Source organism: Primulina huaijiensis, chromosome 10, assembly GCF_012295235.1.
Source record: "Primulina huaijiensis isolate GDHJ02 chromosome 10, ASM1229523v2, whole genome shotgun sequence".
Lineage (NCBI taxonomy): Eukaryota > Viridiplantae > Streptophyta > Magnoliopsida > Lamiales > Gesneriaceae > Primulina > Primulina huaijiensis.
The window spans coordinates 14,651,966-14,666,197 of NC_133315.1; the positions used below are offsets into that span (position 1 = coordinate 14,651,966).

Sequence of the window (14,232 nt, forward strand, 5' to 3'; positions counted from 1 at the left end):
TTTTTACAGCAAAACTTGTAATTTTATTGAGATAGATCAATTGTTACAAGATTTACTAACCACGAGGGAAACTCACTATTCATCCACACAAAAGAGGAATGGTAGTAAGAAGAAAAAAGAGCAATGTTATGAGCTACATTATTAGGCAATCTATTCTCATGAATAAAATCTGCAAATACGGGGTTTTTTATAAGGTCTATAACTTCTGAAATACGTAGACCCGCATAACCAATGTCTTCCTTAAAGTTCGTGATTGCTTGCACTGTCAATAAGGAATATGTTGTTACTTGAACATCATAGAGCTGTTTTTCATATAGGATCTTGATACCTTCCTTCATGACCTCTAGTTCTCCCATAAGTACTGAAGTAGGTTTTGGTATTTGTTTAGCAAAGGCCATAAGTAGTCGACCTTGATTGTCTCGGAGGACTCCACCCACACTGTATCGATTCAGGTTCTCATTGACACATGCATCAACATTCAGCTTTAGAGCATTATTTACTGGTTTTTGCCACGTCTTGGCCGAAGGTTGCTTCTTAGGAGTCGTTTTATCAGCAAGTCTAGCATCTTGAAATTCTGAAAGAAAGGCTCGACTCCACGTGATGTTCACTTCGTGCAATAGCCTTTCATTACCATGCATGATATCTAGCTTTTCTTTCCAAACGGCCCAAGCTTGTCTAGCAAATTTTTCGAACTCACCCCGTGATAGTTGCTCACTCATCCACCAACAGAAATCCATCGTACAAGCCTCCTTGGCTACTTTCATCACTTGGTAGTATTCTGTATCCTTCCAAAGTCGTTTGACAAACTCACAAAAGAATAATGAATGACATGTAGAATCAGGCTTTAAATGACAAAATGAGCAATTCCCATTAATCGGTACATGATGGTAAAATAGATTCTAGTTTGTAGGTATGATGTCATGTGATGCTCGCCACCAAAAAATACGTACCTTCGGCGGTAGGGAGAGACTCCAAATAAAATACCACCATTTTTGCATTGAATGCTCAGACTGGTTTTCCGGTGGTAAGAAAAGTCCTCTTTGTAATCAAACATCATCGCGCACTGAGTAGTGGCCTTTGGGATCAAACGGCCAAAATCTTGTATCAATCGATTCTTGGGCCGGAAGGGGAATCTTTATTATTTCTTCTGCAATAAAAAGGTTGAAGTGGTTCCTAATTAATGTGGTATTCCAAACTCCATTTTCAATCAATGAGTCCACTTTCACATCTCTTTGCCATGCCCTATTTGTATTGCCTATCTTTGATGTCAGACTTGGTACCCAACTGTCCTCAAAGATCTTAATTGATTGTCCATTCCCAACTCGCCAAATCAATCCTTTCTCAAGAATTCCCTTACTCCAAATAAGAGATCGCCAAATTGATGGATTATTACATATACCTGCATCCATGATATCTCCATGTCTGAAATAACGTTCTTTTAGGACTTGGGCTGCTAGCGATGATGGATTTCGTAGTAAACGCTAAAATTGATTTGCCAATAGTGCTCGGTTGAATTCTTCCATTTTCCGGAATCCAAGTCCTCCCCTCGCTTTAGGTTTGCAAAGGAAATCCCAGGACCGCCAGTGCATTTTCCTCTTTCCATTCTCCACGCCCCACCAAAATTTTGCACATTCTTTCTCAATCTCTTCACAAATTGATTTAGGAATTCTAAAACAAGACATTGCATAAGTGGGAATAGATTGGAGTATAGATTTGATGAGGACCTCTTTCCCCCCGACCGAGAAACATTTTTGTCCCCATCCTTGAGTTCTCTTAGCAACTCTTTCCACCAGATATCTGAATTGGAGTCTCTTTCTTTTCAGTGAAATCGTGGGCAGACCTAGATAGAGATCATGTCTTTGAACCACTGGAATGGTCAGAAGCCGTTTGATCGAATCAACAAGAATTGAGTTTGTATTTGGGCTAAAAGAGAGTGCCAACTTTTCGTAGTTTATCAATTGACCCGAGGCTCTCTCGTTGAGATATAGACATTCTTTCACCCTGGCCCCTTCCTCCATCGAAGCCCTGAAGAACACCAAACTATCATCTGCGAAAAATAGGTGAGATATAGAAGGACTAGTTGAAGCAATTCGCACTCCTCGGATCCAGGCCCTCGCCTCGTATGAGTTAAATAGGGCAGATAGCCCATAGGCGCACAATACAAATAGATATGGCGATAATGGGTCCCCTTGTCGCAGTCCCCTGGTAGGGATTATAGGTCCTACCACTTCTAGGTTGATCCGAAAGTAATATTTGACCGATCTCACACATCACATGATTTTATCAATCCACGCATCTGCAAACCCCAAGTGCTTCATTAGTTGCTGTAAGAAATCCCACTCCACGCGATCATAAGCTTTACTCATGTCTAGCTTTAACTCCGCCCAACCCGTTTTTCCAGCTTTTCTGGTGCTCATCCAATGAATAGTTTCGAATCCCACTATTATGTTATCTGTGATCTGCCGACCAGGGATAAATGCACTCTGGAACTTGTCAATTATTTTTAAAATCACCGGTCTTAACCGATTAGTTATGGCTCGGGAAATAATCTTGTAACAAACATTGCAGAGGCTAATCAGCCTGAATTCTTTCATAAGCATCGGATTTGCCGTTTTAGGGATCATCGTAATCAATGTTTCGTTCCAAGATTCAGAGATGGAATTGTCATTCAGAATATGCAATGCGGCATCAGTCACATCTTGTCCCACAATATGTTAAAATTTCTGATAGAGAAGGGGAGGCATCCCATTGAGGCCAGGCGCTTTGTCTGGATGCATATCAAAGAGTGCACGTTTGATCTCAACTGTAGTGAAAGGGGCACAGAGAAAGGAATTAATATGATCATCAACTCTCGGCGACAAGACGTCTAATAATAGCTGCATGTTACTCTCAGTAGGGTTATCAGATGTGAACAAAGACCCAAAATAATCCAACACAATATTTGCCATTCCATCACTTTCAGTGCACCAATCTCTGTGAGCTGAAATTAGACCAGTAATGGAGTTACAAGCTCGGCGTTGGGATGTTGTAGCATGGAAATATTTGGAATTACGGTCACCATCTTTTAACCAAGATATTCTACTCCGTTGTCTCCAATACCATTCCTCTTTTGTGGCTAACTTTTCGATGTCTTTCTCAAGTTCCTGAATCTGATTCACAGATGAGTCCCAATTATGGCTTGTGCGTAAGTTATTTAGTAGTGCTCTCTGCTCTTTTAGTTTCTTTGGGACGCTATGAAACTTTTATCTGGCCCATGTTAGAAGCATCTGTTTGCACAAGTAGATTCGCTTAGGTAACGAAATAGCATGATTGGTCGATCCCCATCCCATTTCAACCACATCTCCACAATCCTCTTCTGTCAACCAGAATCTCTCAAACCGGAATAGACCTATCGATGAGAAATGTTTAGCTTGCCTTTGTGAATGAGAATTTGTTAATTGAAGACAGATAGGGCGATGATCAGAGTGGAAGAATTCCAGAGATGAGACATGGGCAGTCAGATACAATAACCTCCAATTCAGACTGCCTACAAATCGATCAAGCCTTTCAAAAATTAGATTTTCTGTGCTTCGGCGATTCACCCAAGTATAGAGGTCTCCATGGCAGTGGAGATCTTGAAGCTCGCACATTTCTACTATTTCTCGAAAAGCTTGCATCTGAGGTGCTGCTCTTCGATTGCCACCCAACTTTTCACTCTCATAGCAAATCTCATTAAAATCGCCCCCTACTACCTATGGATTATCCTTAAGTTCACGCAGACTCTTGAGTCATCGGAGGAGATCCCACGAAAAATGGCGTAACGAAGAGTCCGGTTGGCCGTAAAAACCCGTAAATCGCCACAGATGATCTGATTCCTGAATAACACAATCAATGTGACCAACAAAATAAGATTTAATTGATACCTCAGCCGGTTCTTTCCAAAACAATGTGAGACCACCGCTTTTACCACTACAATCCACCATGAGACAGCCCTTAAAACCCAGAATACTCTTCCATAGCCTGCACTTTGCCTCTCTCATTTTTGTTTCACTCAAAAACAAGAGAGTTGGGTCCTTTTCGGTGATAAGTCGCCGTAATTCACGGAATGCACGTGGGTTCCCAAGCCCTCGAGCATTCCAACATATGAGATTCATAGTGTTCGGCGGGGTTGCATAGCTACCACCGCCGTTAGCTCCTCAATCATATCGTTTGCACTATCTATTTTTGCCCCTTTTTGTGTCGGGGATTCACATTCTTTGGAAATGACCTCTTCTGTATCTTTGTTGAATTTGCGTTTCTCACTTCCCGATAAAGATGTCACATCCTTCTTCTTTTGATACAATCCTCCTTCCCTTTCTCTTCTCTTCCATTGCTTATGCTCTCTCGTGTTAAGTGATTTGTCTATTTGTCTTTTTTTTTGCCCCTGGTCCCGAGGCGAGCCGTAAGATTGGGCTGCAATAAGGTTTGGGAGAGTCTTTCCAGGTTCTTAATCGAAATGTTTGGGAGACTGAATTATATACTGGCTCTTGAGACGATCCTAGTCCACCCACCGGTTTCTTGTTGTTGTCCAGAATTCACAAGATACCATCGTCCATAACCATCACAGCTGTATTTACAGAATCAGGATTGTCGGTAGCTGGGCTTCTTGATCTTCCTCCCCCACATTTGATTGTTCATTGTACGGGTTCATATCAGATTTTGGTTCATGTGTATGCATTCCTTTACTCCCGCCACTATGAGTCGACGCCCTCAGCCAGCTTCCGTAAGCAAGATTAGTTTTACTAGCTGTATCATCAACACAATCTCTAACAGTGTGACCAATTCTTCCATAGGCGTAGCAGAAGTCCGGCAAACGTTCATACACAAATAGGACAATGATATCTTCCTCATCTCATCCTGTACTAATACGGATAAATTTTGATAATGGTTGATTGACATTTAATCTTACCCGAATTCGAGCAAACCGTCTCAGATAATTTCCATTATCACCAGCATCTAATTCTTCAACCTCACCTATCTGTTTACCAACTTTGTTTAGGAATTCTTTGTGCATCATGGCCAATGGCAGATTGTGGCATTGCATCCAGAGAGTAGTTTCATCGAACAACATGGACGCTGGATTTTGCCATCCTTGAGGTTTTCTGAAAATCACCAAGCTTTTGAAGAAGTTCCATGGACCATCCTCGAGGGCTCGCTTCTGATCCCGAATCGATGAGAATTCACATACAAATTTGTTGTCACCCATAGCCTCAATAGAGATCCGACGCGTTGCTTGCAGAATACGGGGCATCTGTTGTCGAAACGCTTCTCGGTTTATGTCTTTGGGTGATAATACTTTCTCCACCAAAGTGTTCGCAATCCAATTGGCACCAAGTTGTGCTTCCGTTGCATCGAGAATTATCGTGTCGTTTGCTCGTGGGTTAAAAAGTTTCATTTCCTCGACCAAAAGAGATATTTCGTCTAGGTCCATGTTATGGTGACTGATGCCAACACCCAAATCAATGAAAGTGATTGAGCGAAGCAATCCCGCAGCATGCAGGCGGCCAACCCTCACTAGAGTTTACAAACCCTAGGAGAGAAAAAAATTTTGGTGTAGTACTATATTTTCAATGTTTATGAAAAACATGTGGACTCAATGAGTACAAAAACATTTTTGACAAAGATTGAATGCAAAATTAACTTTGATTTTGGAGATTTAAAGCCAATTCACTCATAAAACAAAGGCAAAACTTGTGTGAGACGGTCTCACGGATTGTATTTTGTGAGACGAATCTCTTATTTGGGTCATCCATGAAAAATATTACTTTTTATGCTAAGAGTATTACTTTTTATTGTGAATATCGGTAGGGTTGACCCGTCTCACAGATAAAGATTCGTGAGATCGTCTCACAAGAGACCTACTCTAAAACAAATACACACCCATTTTACCATTTAAAAACTTAGAGAATTATTCTTCTACAAATATTTTTATATGGTATTCTAGAAATTATTCTACATATAAATTAACTTGAAAAAAGTCATAAATTTTATTAAAAAAAATTAATTAAAGGGTTATATCTTAAAAGTTGGTATGTATATATAAAATATGGTCATCTAGTTGGTCAAAAGTTGACATTAATAATATAAAGTGATTGTTGGGGTGTAATAATTACCTCTATTGAGAGAGCAATCGAAACATGACGTTTGAGATATTGTGTGGTTTAAAATATTTGATTTACACAATTACCACCAGTTATGTCTTTTGGTAAAGAAACAAACATTCGGTCCTACAATTGTGGGATCAAATCTAAAGTCATAGGTTCGATTTTCAATAATTGCAAGAAATAAAATTTTTGGGAGAGAGATTGTTGTGGTAAAATAATTATCTCTGCTTGAAAGATCAATCGACACGTGGTGTTTAAGTTGTTGTGCAGTTTAAATTATTAGAGTGTCACTGTTACCATCATCTATAACATTCGTTAAAGTGAAGGTTCTACAATTACTATCAGAGTCGAGGTCATGGGTTCAATTCTCGTTGATTGTAAAAGAGCGAAATTATTGGAAGAAAGATTATTGGAATACAATGATTGACTCAGCTCAGTATAACAATCAAAACATGATATTTGATATGCTATACAGTTTAGAATATTAGAATTGTATTATTTTACCACCAATTATAATTTTTCGTAATAAGACAAAAACTAAAACAATTAACTTTTACGTCATTCATTGTGTGTTTCTTTGCAATACCAAAACTCATCTCAAATTACAAAAATTCTCTCATTTATACTTAATAAAAAAATAATAGAAATATATTTATTAAATTTGTAAAATATATTTTATTAGATTTGTATTTCATCTATAATTTGTATATCTTATCCACTTTTCGATAATTTAGAACTATTAAAGTATTTCTTTATATTTATCTAAATTTTCGATTTTTTTAATGATCTTATAAATCTTCTTATAAAAAATATTATAACAAATCATAAATTTTAAAGTAACAAATATTCATTTTAACGCCAAAATTTTTTTCTATACAAACACGAATCGTGTGCCAAGAGACGCATATTTTGAATAATAAATTATATTTAATATAAGAATAAAAAAATTGAAAAATACGAATAACATGATTATTTTTATCTCCAGCCTAACACTGGATGTAATAAAAATGCAGAATTTTATCGTTTGCACAAAAAAAATCATTTCTATAAGTTTTTTTTATTACAACGCTATTTGTATATCATGTTTAAGATATATATAGGTGAAGAGCAAATTCTATGAGAGCACTCATCAAATTTTTTTTAATCTCTTCACTCATATATAATATTATTTATTTATTTATTTTTGAGAGGAAGAGAAGACTCGAACTTGAATTATTATAATAGAGACGAGGGTGAGACCATTGAACCAATTGGTCGGTCTCTACATAGGATTCTAAAAAGCAAAAAACACGTAAAAGTAAAAAAAAAATATATATATATATATTAACTGCTTTGGAGAAAAACATCATTGCCAATTGTCACTTAAATAATATTAAACTATATATTCATTATTACTACCAACTTTGATTTAAGGCTAACTGTACCAATCATATATATTTTGTGTAGCAGAAAATATCGCATAAAGTCGATTCATTGCTATGCCAACCTTTCAGATTTTATTTATTGACTGTGTCGTCGCCTCGTCGGAAAAAGAAACTTGATTGGGAAGAAGTAATTTTACCATTGCTGATGCCTGACTGACTAGGAAAATTTGATGTTTTTTTAATAAGTTTCGTCAAAATATCAAAACTAATCTCTTCCCTAACAAATAACATTTTTTTTACTGATATAGTTTACATTATTAAATCAAAATCAGATATCAGCATTTCCACAAAAGTGGAATGAGTAGGTCTGTTGTGAAACGATCTCACGAATCTTTATCTGTCAAACGGATCAACTATATCGATATTCACAATAAAAAGTGATATTCTTATCATAAAAAGTAATGTTTTGTCATGGATGACCCAAATAAGAAATCCGCCTCACAAAATACGACCCGTGAAACCGTCTTAGACAAGTTTTTGCCAAGTGAAATAATAGACAAATGTGCTATAAGTCATTGAGATAAGTGATGTGAAATATTAACATCAAGATAAGCATTCTTTGCATATTGTTCCAAACTTGAAAATTTGATATCAGATAGAACTACAAATCATCAAAAATCATGGATAATATTGGAGAGATTTTGAAGCGACGGTTTATGAACTTGCTTGCCTTTATAAATACAGATCCCCGGCACTTGAGCATTTCCACAAAAGTGAAATAATCCCATGTGAATTGAATATTGTTTTCAAAGGACGACCTTCGATTTGGTTCTTAAGCATTTGCTATCATCATTTCTAAAGAAAATGTTCAATCTGATACAGAAATCAGCACAAGACACAATAATGACTTTTATCTTTTACGCAAAAGATCTAAATAAATGGTTGTCTACGCATATAAAATGTCTTGTTTGATCAAGATAGGCAAATTTATAGGGGCACAATGGCGTAAATTTCACTTGTGGAGCGTCAAAAAAAGTAAAATTTGATTGGCGGAAAATCAAATTTCGAGTAGTTATATGTTCTTCGTTTATCTTGATTTTTTTTAGGTTCTTGTCTAATCTATGCCTTTTCAGGTTCTGTAATAAATCTCCGCTTTCTTGGTGGTTCTCTAGAAAAATAATAGTAAAAAGTGGAGGTACTACCCTGGTCTTGTGATGCCATACAGAACTAATAGAAGCTACAAAAGTGTTAAGAGGATCTTCTGCTTACAATTGGAAAAACTTTTCTCCTCCTTTCTGCAATAAACTCAGTGAGGTTTCGGCTTATACCCATCAACAGCAAAGTTTCTTGTGGCAGCGGGAATCGCCAAACGAATCCCATCAAGTTCTGGTTTCGCAATTATTTGACAACCCAGACGAGACCTGTAGCAAATCATCCATAATTAAATTGCTGGGAACATGCAACATAAAGATCAAGCGAGCCAAGGAACCTACATTTCAGTGAGGCCGAAAGCGAGATCTAACATGTCATTTTCCTCGTCAGTAGGATCTGATATCTTGTTGTACTGGTCCACATCCTGTCAAAAGCTATTGTTATGAATGTGGATGAATGGTGAAACTATCTTAGATTCATTTACCAGTAACATCAGCATCCAAATTTTTGAATATTGGGAACAAACATTGTGAAAATTGTGAAATAACAGAACAAAATAACTCACCATCACTATAACATGACAAGTGGAGCAAGCAAGTGAACCTTCACATGCCCCTGAAATATTTAGATGATTTAGATGGTTCAATAAGAATAACATCATGCATGAATATAATTGTTGAAATCTCCAAAAGAATTTTAACAGTACATAAAAATAAATTAAAATCAGATGGTATTAGCACTAGACAGATTCAATTAAACAATAAACTGAACTAAAAATGATAACTTGTTGAAAACCTTGAAGATATTTAACATGCGCTGCAAAATGAAAGCACAGCCCTGATAAGTTCACCTTCAAGTTCTATATCATTCTCATGTGCAGCTTCTAACATTGACATTCCTACTGGGACCTTAATATTTGTCTCTTCTCCATCCTTATCCACAAACGTTACATTTATTCTGCAGAGTCCACACAAAAGCATGGTAAATCAGTGAATAGCACAGCTCCACATAAAAGACTGCCTTTAACCTCATATGCTTTAGGCCTTATACACAGATGGGCAACTACTCTGTGCATAATTTTGCACTCACACCAAACATTTATTGCATTTGCATACCTATTCACGGAAGTGAAAAAGATAGTGGCTGATTTCATGCATCATCTTTGGAAACTTAGAGCGTTGGTTTGGCATGAATAATCAGTTGGTTTGACATAGATGATCAGCTCAACCAATGAAAACCGTGCAAAGGAACACTTAAGTTACACTTGTCAGGAGTTGAATAAACTATTTGAATGCATTTTGCTGCCGTGAGAGACTGTGAAACCAATGTATATTTGGGTAATAACATCGTATCTATTTCTACGTAGCCGTAAACAACTGTACTTTCTCTTATTCTCGTAACTATATTTTTATCCAATGCAGCTTCTAACATTGACATTCCTACTGGGACCTTAATATTTATCTCTTCTCCATCCTTGCCCACAAACGTTACATTTATTCTGCAAAGTCCACACAAACGCATGGTAAATCAGTGAATAGCACAGCTCCAAATAAAAACTGACTTTAACCTCATATGCTTTAGGCCTTATACATAGATGGGTAACAACTCTGTGCTTAATTTTGCACTCACACCAAACATTTGTTGTATACCTATTCATGGAAGTGAAAAAGATAGTGGCTGATTTCATGCAACATCTTTGGAAACTTAAGAGAGTTGGTTTGGCATAAACAATCAGTTGGTTTGGCATAGATGATCAGCTCAACCAATGAAAACTGTGCGAAGGAACGCTTAAAATACACTTGTCAGGAGTTGAATAAAGTATTTGAATGCATTTTGTTGCCGTGAAAGACTATGAAACAAATGTATATTTGGGTAATAACATAGTATCTAGTTATGTGTAGCCTTAAAGAACTGTACTTTCTCTTATTCTCAGAACTATATTTTTATCCATTACAGGTTAAACTTTCTATCTCTCTCAAACAATCAGGCCCAGGCCTCTGAATTTGAAGAAAAGAAAAAATAAAGAGGAACTAAAGAGCATGGATCATGGTATTGAAACAACATACTTTTGTTTTGCTTCATTTCCTTCCTCTGAATCAAGTTTAGCTGCTTCCGTGCAAAATGATTCACGTCTCTGGATACATGGAGAGAGAGAGAGAGAGAGAGTCAACAACATCATTCCAAACCTTTTGATATTTGAGTGCTATAAACAAATAAGTGATGCCACAAACTTATATTGAAGGTGTTACTATACTAACCAGTGTTTCTACATAGTGATTATGAACAGTGGGTGAGTATGGTATCCTCCATGTAAAATTAGGAGCTACAACAAAACAAAAGGCAATTAGTTAGGAAGAAAAAAGTAATAGAACAAAGTTCAATCAATAATTAGGTTCCACTATGTGGATATCTCTTATTCATTGATCTGTATCTAATATAGCCTTACTTATCCCAAACACCTAAGTCATGCATAATAAATTTATGACAAGTTAATTGCATCACTTGACATGAACGCAACTAGGCCCTTGGGGCTGTAGCCTATGATAACTATAATCATATAAATTATAGGATAAGGTTATGGTTTTGGATATGAAGAATCCGATGATATCCCCCAAACCTGTCCATTCCTCGCTCTTTCCGTGACCTTCCATTTATTTTTCAATTTCTAGACCTAGAGCAAGCTAGTTGTGCCCGATAGAAATCCATTAGACTCATTTGTTCTAGTTGAGAATCGACTTATGATAAGGAGACCCATGAAAAGGCTACTACTGAGGCAATATGTCACTTGACATGGAACTTAGAATGTATGCACGATATTCTTGTAGGTAAGCAACAGCCATCCGGATTGAGACGCTGAGGACATTGTCGAGGGGTTGGCAATATTACATGAATTACATAATGAAATAAGGTGAGGTTAATAACCTTGAACGCCTCCTACGTAAAAAGCTAATCCAAAGTTCAAAACTCGCCAAAGTTTCTTATTTCCTAACACCCCTATTCATTCCATCCTGCCAACACTCACTTTTTCGTCTCTGTTCTTCACAAATGCAATCCCTAATATAAAATTTCATTTGTCAATGAAGCAACAACTCAAAATGGCCCCTTTTACTCCAACTGAACACTAATAAACCATATAAAAGAACAAACCTTCCACTATCCTTTTGGCAGCATGAGCACCCAGCTGATGAAACTTAGAAATGAACATAATCCTCCAACCAGTGAACTATCCAATGTCAAAGAAAGATTGATCAATAATATACACAACGACCCGCGACGATTACGTTATAGCTTAAGCCGTTCAATTTCTTCAAAGCAAACGTTTTCAAAACAGCTCCAATACTATCCGAGTTAAACACCGATTCTCATCGAATCTATTCATGAAAACAAAAAGAAGAAGAGAGAAGCCCAAATTTGATATGTAATAATCGCAATTTCCTAATTCTGCACCAGAAACAACAGATCAAATCAGGAATTGAAAACCAAAATAGCAGAGATGATGGTAGGGAAATCAATAAACAAGCGAGTGGATGAGTTCGCGTGGAAAGGCGACGACGTCACATTGATACCCAAACAAATTGGGCCGTCTTATTTTTAGTTTGGTATTTGGGCCTTTAAATGGAAAGGGGCCAGCTTGTGTTTAGTTTGTTGTTAGTTGAGCCCATTTCCACACAACAAAAGTTAGTACTTCATTAGACATTTTTAGATGTTTTTATTTTATTTATTAAAAAAAATAGAAGAAGAAAATTATTATTGGGATATATTGATGGATATGTATATATTCTCTAGTTTTTGGAAAATAAAATGTGTAATATTCATATCCAATATTAATATAAATGAACTTTTGAAATGATTGATAATATTTTGTAAGGTGTTTTTAAAACAACTTGATATTACATTTTCTATAAGACGATGATAGATATGTTCTAAGTGCTTGTGGATTTTATCGTATAGTCGTACTTGTGTGAGTACGAGCACGACAAAATGAGTCAAACACTTTAAAATTTTAAAATAAATAAAAAACTTTATCAGATATTTTTCATTGAATAAATTGTATTTTTTTATTCTGATAAGATATCGAAAATATATAAAATCCCAATGTAAAATTAAAAGTTTTTTCAAAACCAGTTGTTTTTAAAGTCATACACATTTGGCTCAAGAATATATTTATTGTGAAAATGCTATCAAATATATTAAATATTATTATATTCAGGGTGTGTTTGGTTGATATGATTAAATAAGGATAGATGAATAATCACATACTTATATAATGTTTGGTTAAAATTTTAAGATATATTAATAATCATTTTGACCCGGTTTAAGACCTAGTTTTATGATTAATTATTTGATTATTAATCTAACAAATTAAGTTGGATAAGTTATCAACACACCACAAATTACATTTTTATTCTCTTATCTCTTATGAAAATAAATATTTATTAAATTCTAATTTATTGTGTTTAATGATTACCGTAATATTTTCAAATATATTTCTAATAAATATATTTAAATTAATTTTAATAAACATAAATTATAATTATAAATATTTAATTATCTATTTAATTATTTTAAGAATATTTATAATTATTTAAAAAACAATAATATTATAATATCACTAAACTTTATTTAACATTAAAATTAATATTCAAAATATTAATATTATTTTAATTATTAATTATAAATATTTAATTATCTATCCAATTGTTTTAAGAATATTTATAATTATTTTAAGAAAAACAATAATATTGTAATTATTACTAAAACTTTATTTAACATTAACATTCAAAATATTATTGCTATTTTAATTATTAAAATAAATACATATTTACAAATTTATTTCTAATAAATATATTTATATTAATTTTAATAAATGTAAATTATAATTATAAATATTTTAATTATCTATCCAATTATTTTAAGAATATATATTTAATTAGTATTTAGGGCATTTTGGTCATTACAATAAAATTTACAAAATTAATCCATCATTTTAAAATCATACCAAACACCATGTTATTTATCCCACCATACTATTAATCTATATCTCTCATTTTTTAAATCATTCTAATTATTAATCATTTACTTATCCTATCACATGTATCAAACGGAGTATAATATATTTCGTGATATGGTCAACTTACATGGGCTCATGTGCAACGGAAGCAGGGGATCCTACCTCTGCAACCCACCGTACGGCCTCACACGGATGGTACTCTCACGCTCTTCCTTGGTTGTCTTACCAGCATCTGCTAGGCTTTGTTTGGCAATAATACTCAAAATCACAAAGTAAACATTAACGTTAAGAAATAAAAGCTAAAGGACAAATTATTGATTTAAAAAATAATAATAAATTTACACCATACTTTCAATCTTCACAAAAATTATTATGAAACTATTTTATGAGTTATTATGAGACGAATTATTTACTAGACACAGATCTAACTCATTTAAAAATATTATTTTTTATATAAAAAATATCAATTTTTTTATTTATATATGAACAAGTTAGATTCGTCTCACAGATATAGATATATGAAATCTATGAAATCGTCTGACACGAAACTTAATCTTCGATCTATTGTTTCATAAGCCACATG

At 34.8% G+C, this 14,232-nt stretch overlaps 2 protein-coding genes across 3 annotated transcripts; both read right to left on the bottom strand.

Annotated features, from left to right (window-relative positions):
• Positions 1 to 23: 23 nt before the first annotated feature.
• Positions 24 to 1,420, bottom strand: LOC140985913 (uncharacterized). The gene is made up of 2 exons (XM_073453858.1): positions 1,400 to 1,420; positions 24 to 785 (listed from the first exon to the last, which is right to left on the bottom strand). The coding sequence occupies exons 1-2, from the start codon at positions 1,418 to 1,420 to the stop codon at positions 24 to 26; spliced, it is 783 nt and encodes a 260-aa protein (XP_073309959.1).
• A 6,661-nt stretch (positions 1,421 to 8,081) lies between these two features.
• Positions 8,082 to 12,208, bottom strand: LOC140986940 (uncharacterized). Of its 2 annotated transcripts, XM_073455354.1 has the most exons (8): positions 11,786 to 12,203; positions 10,897 to 10,961; positions 10,705 to 10,772; positions 9,489 to 9,595; positions 9,204 to 9,253; positions 8,980 to 9,062; positions 8,756 to 8,907; positions 8,082 to 8,341 (listed from the first exon to the last, which is right to left on the bottom strand). In XM_073455354.1, the coding sequence occupies exons 1-7, from the start codon at positions 11,841 to 11,843 to the stop codon at positions 8,793 to 8,795; spliced, it is 546 nt and encodes a 181-aa protein (XP_073311455.1). In that variant the 5' UTR covers positions 11,844 to 12,203; the 3' UTR covers positions 8,082 to 8,341; positions 8,756 to 8,792. The 2 variants fall into 2 exon arrangements, with proteins under 2 accessions (XP_073311455.1, XP_073311457.1); XM_073455356.1 differs by lacking the exons at positions 8,082 to 8,341; positions 8,756 to 8,907; positions 8,980 to 9,062; positions 9,204 to 9,253; positions 9,489 to 9,595 and adding an exon at positions 9,772 to 10,136 and having other exon boundaries at positions 11,786 to 12,208.
• Positions 12,209 to 14,232: the final 2,024 nt, after the last annotated feature.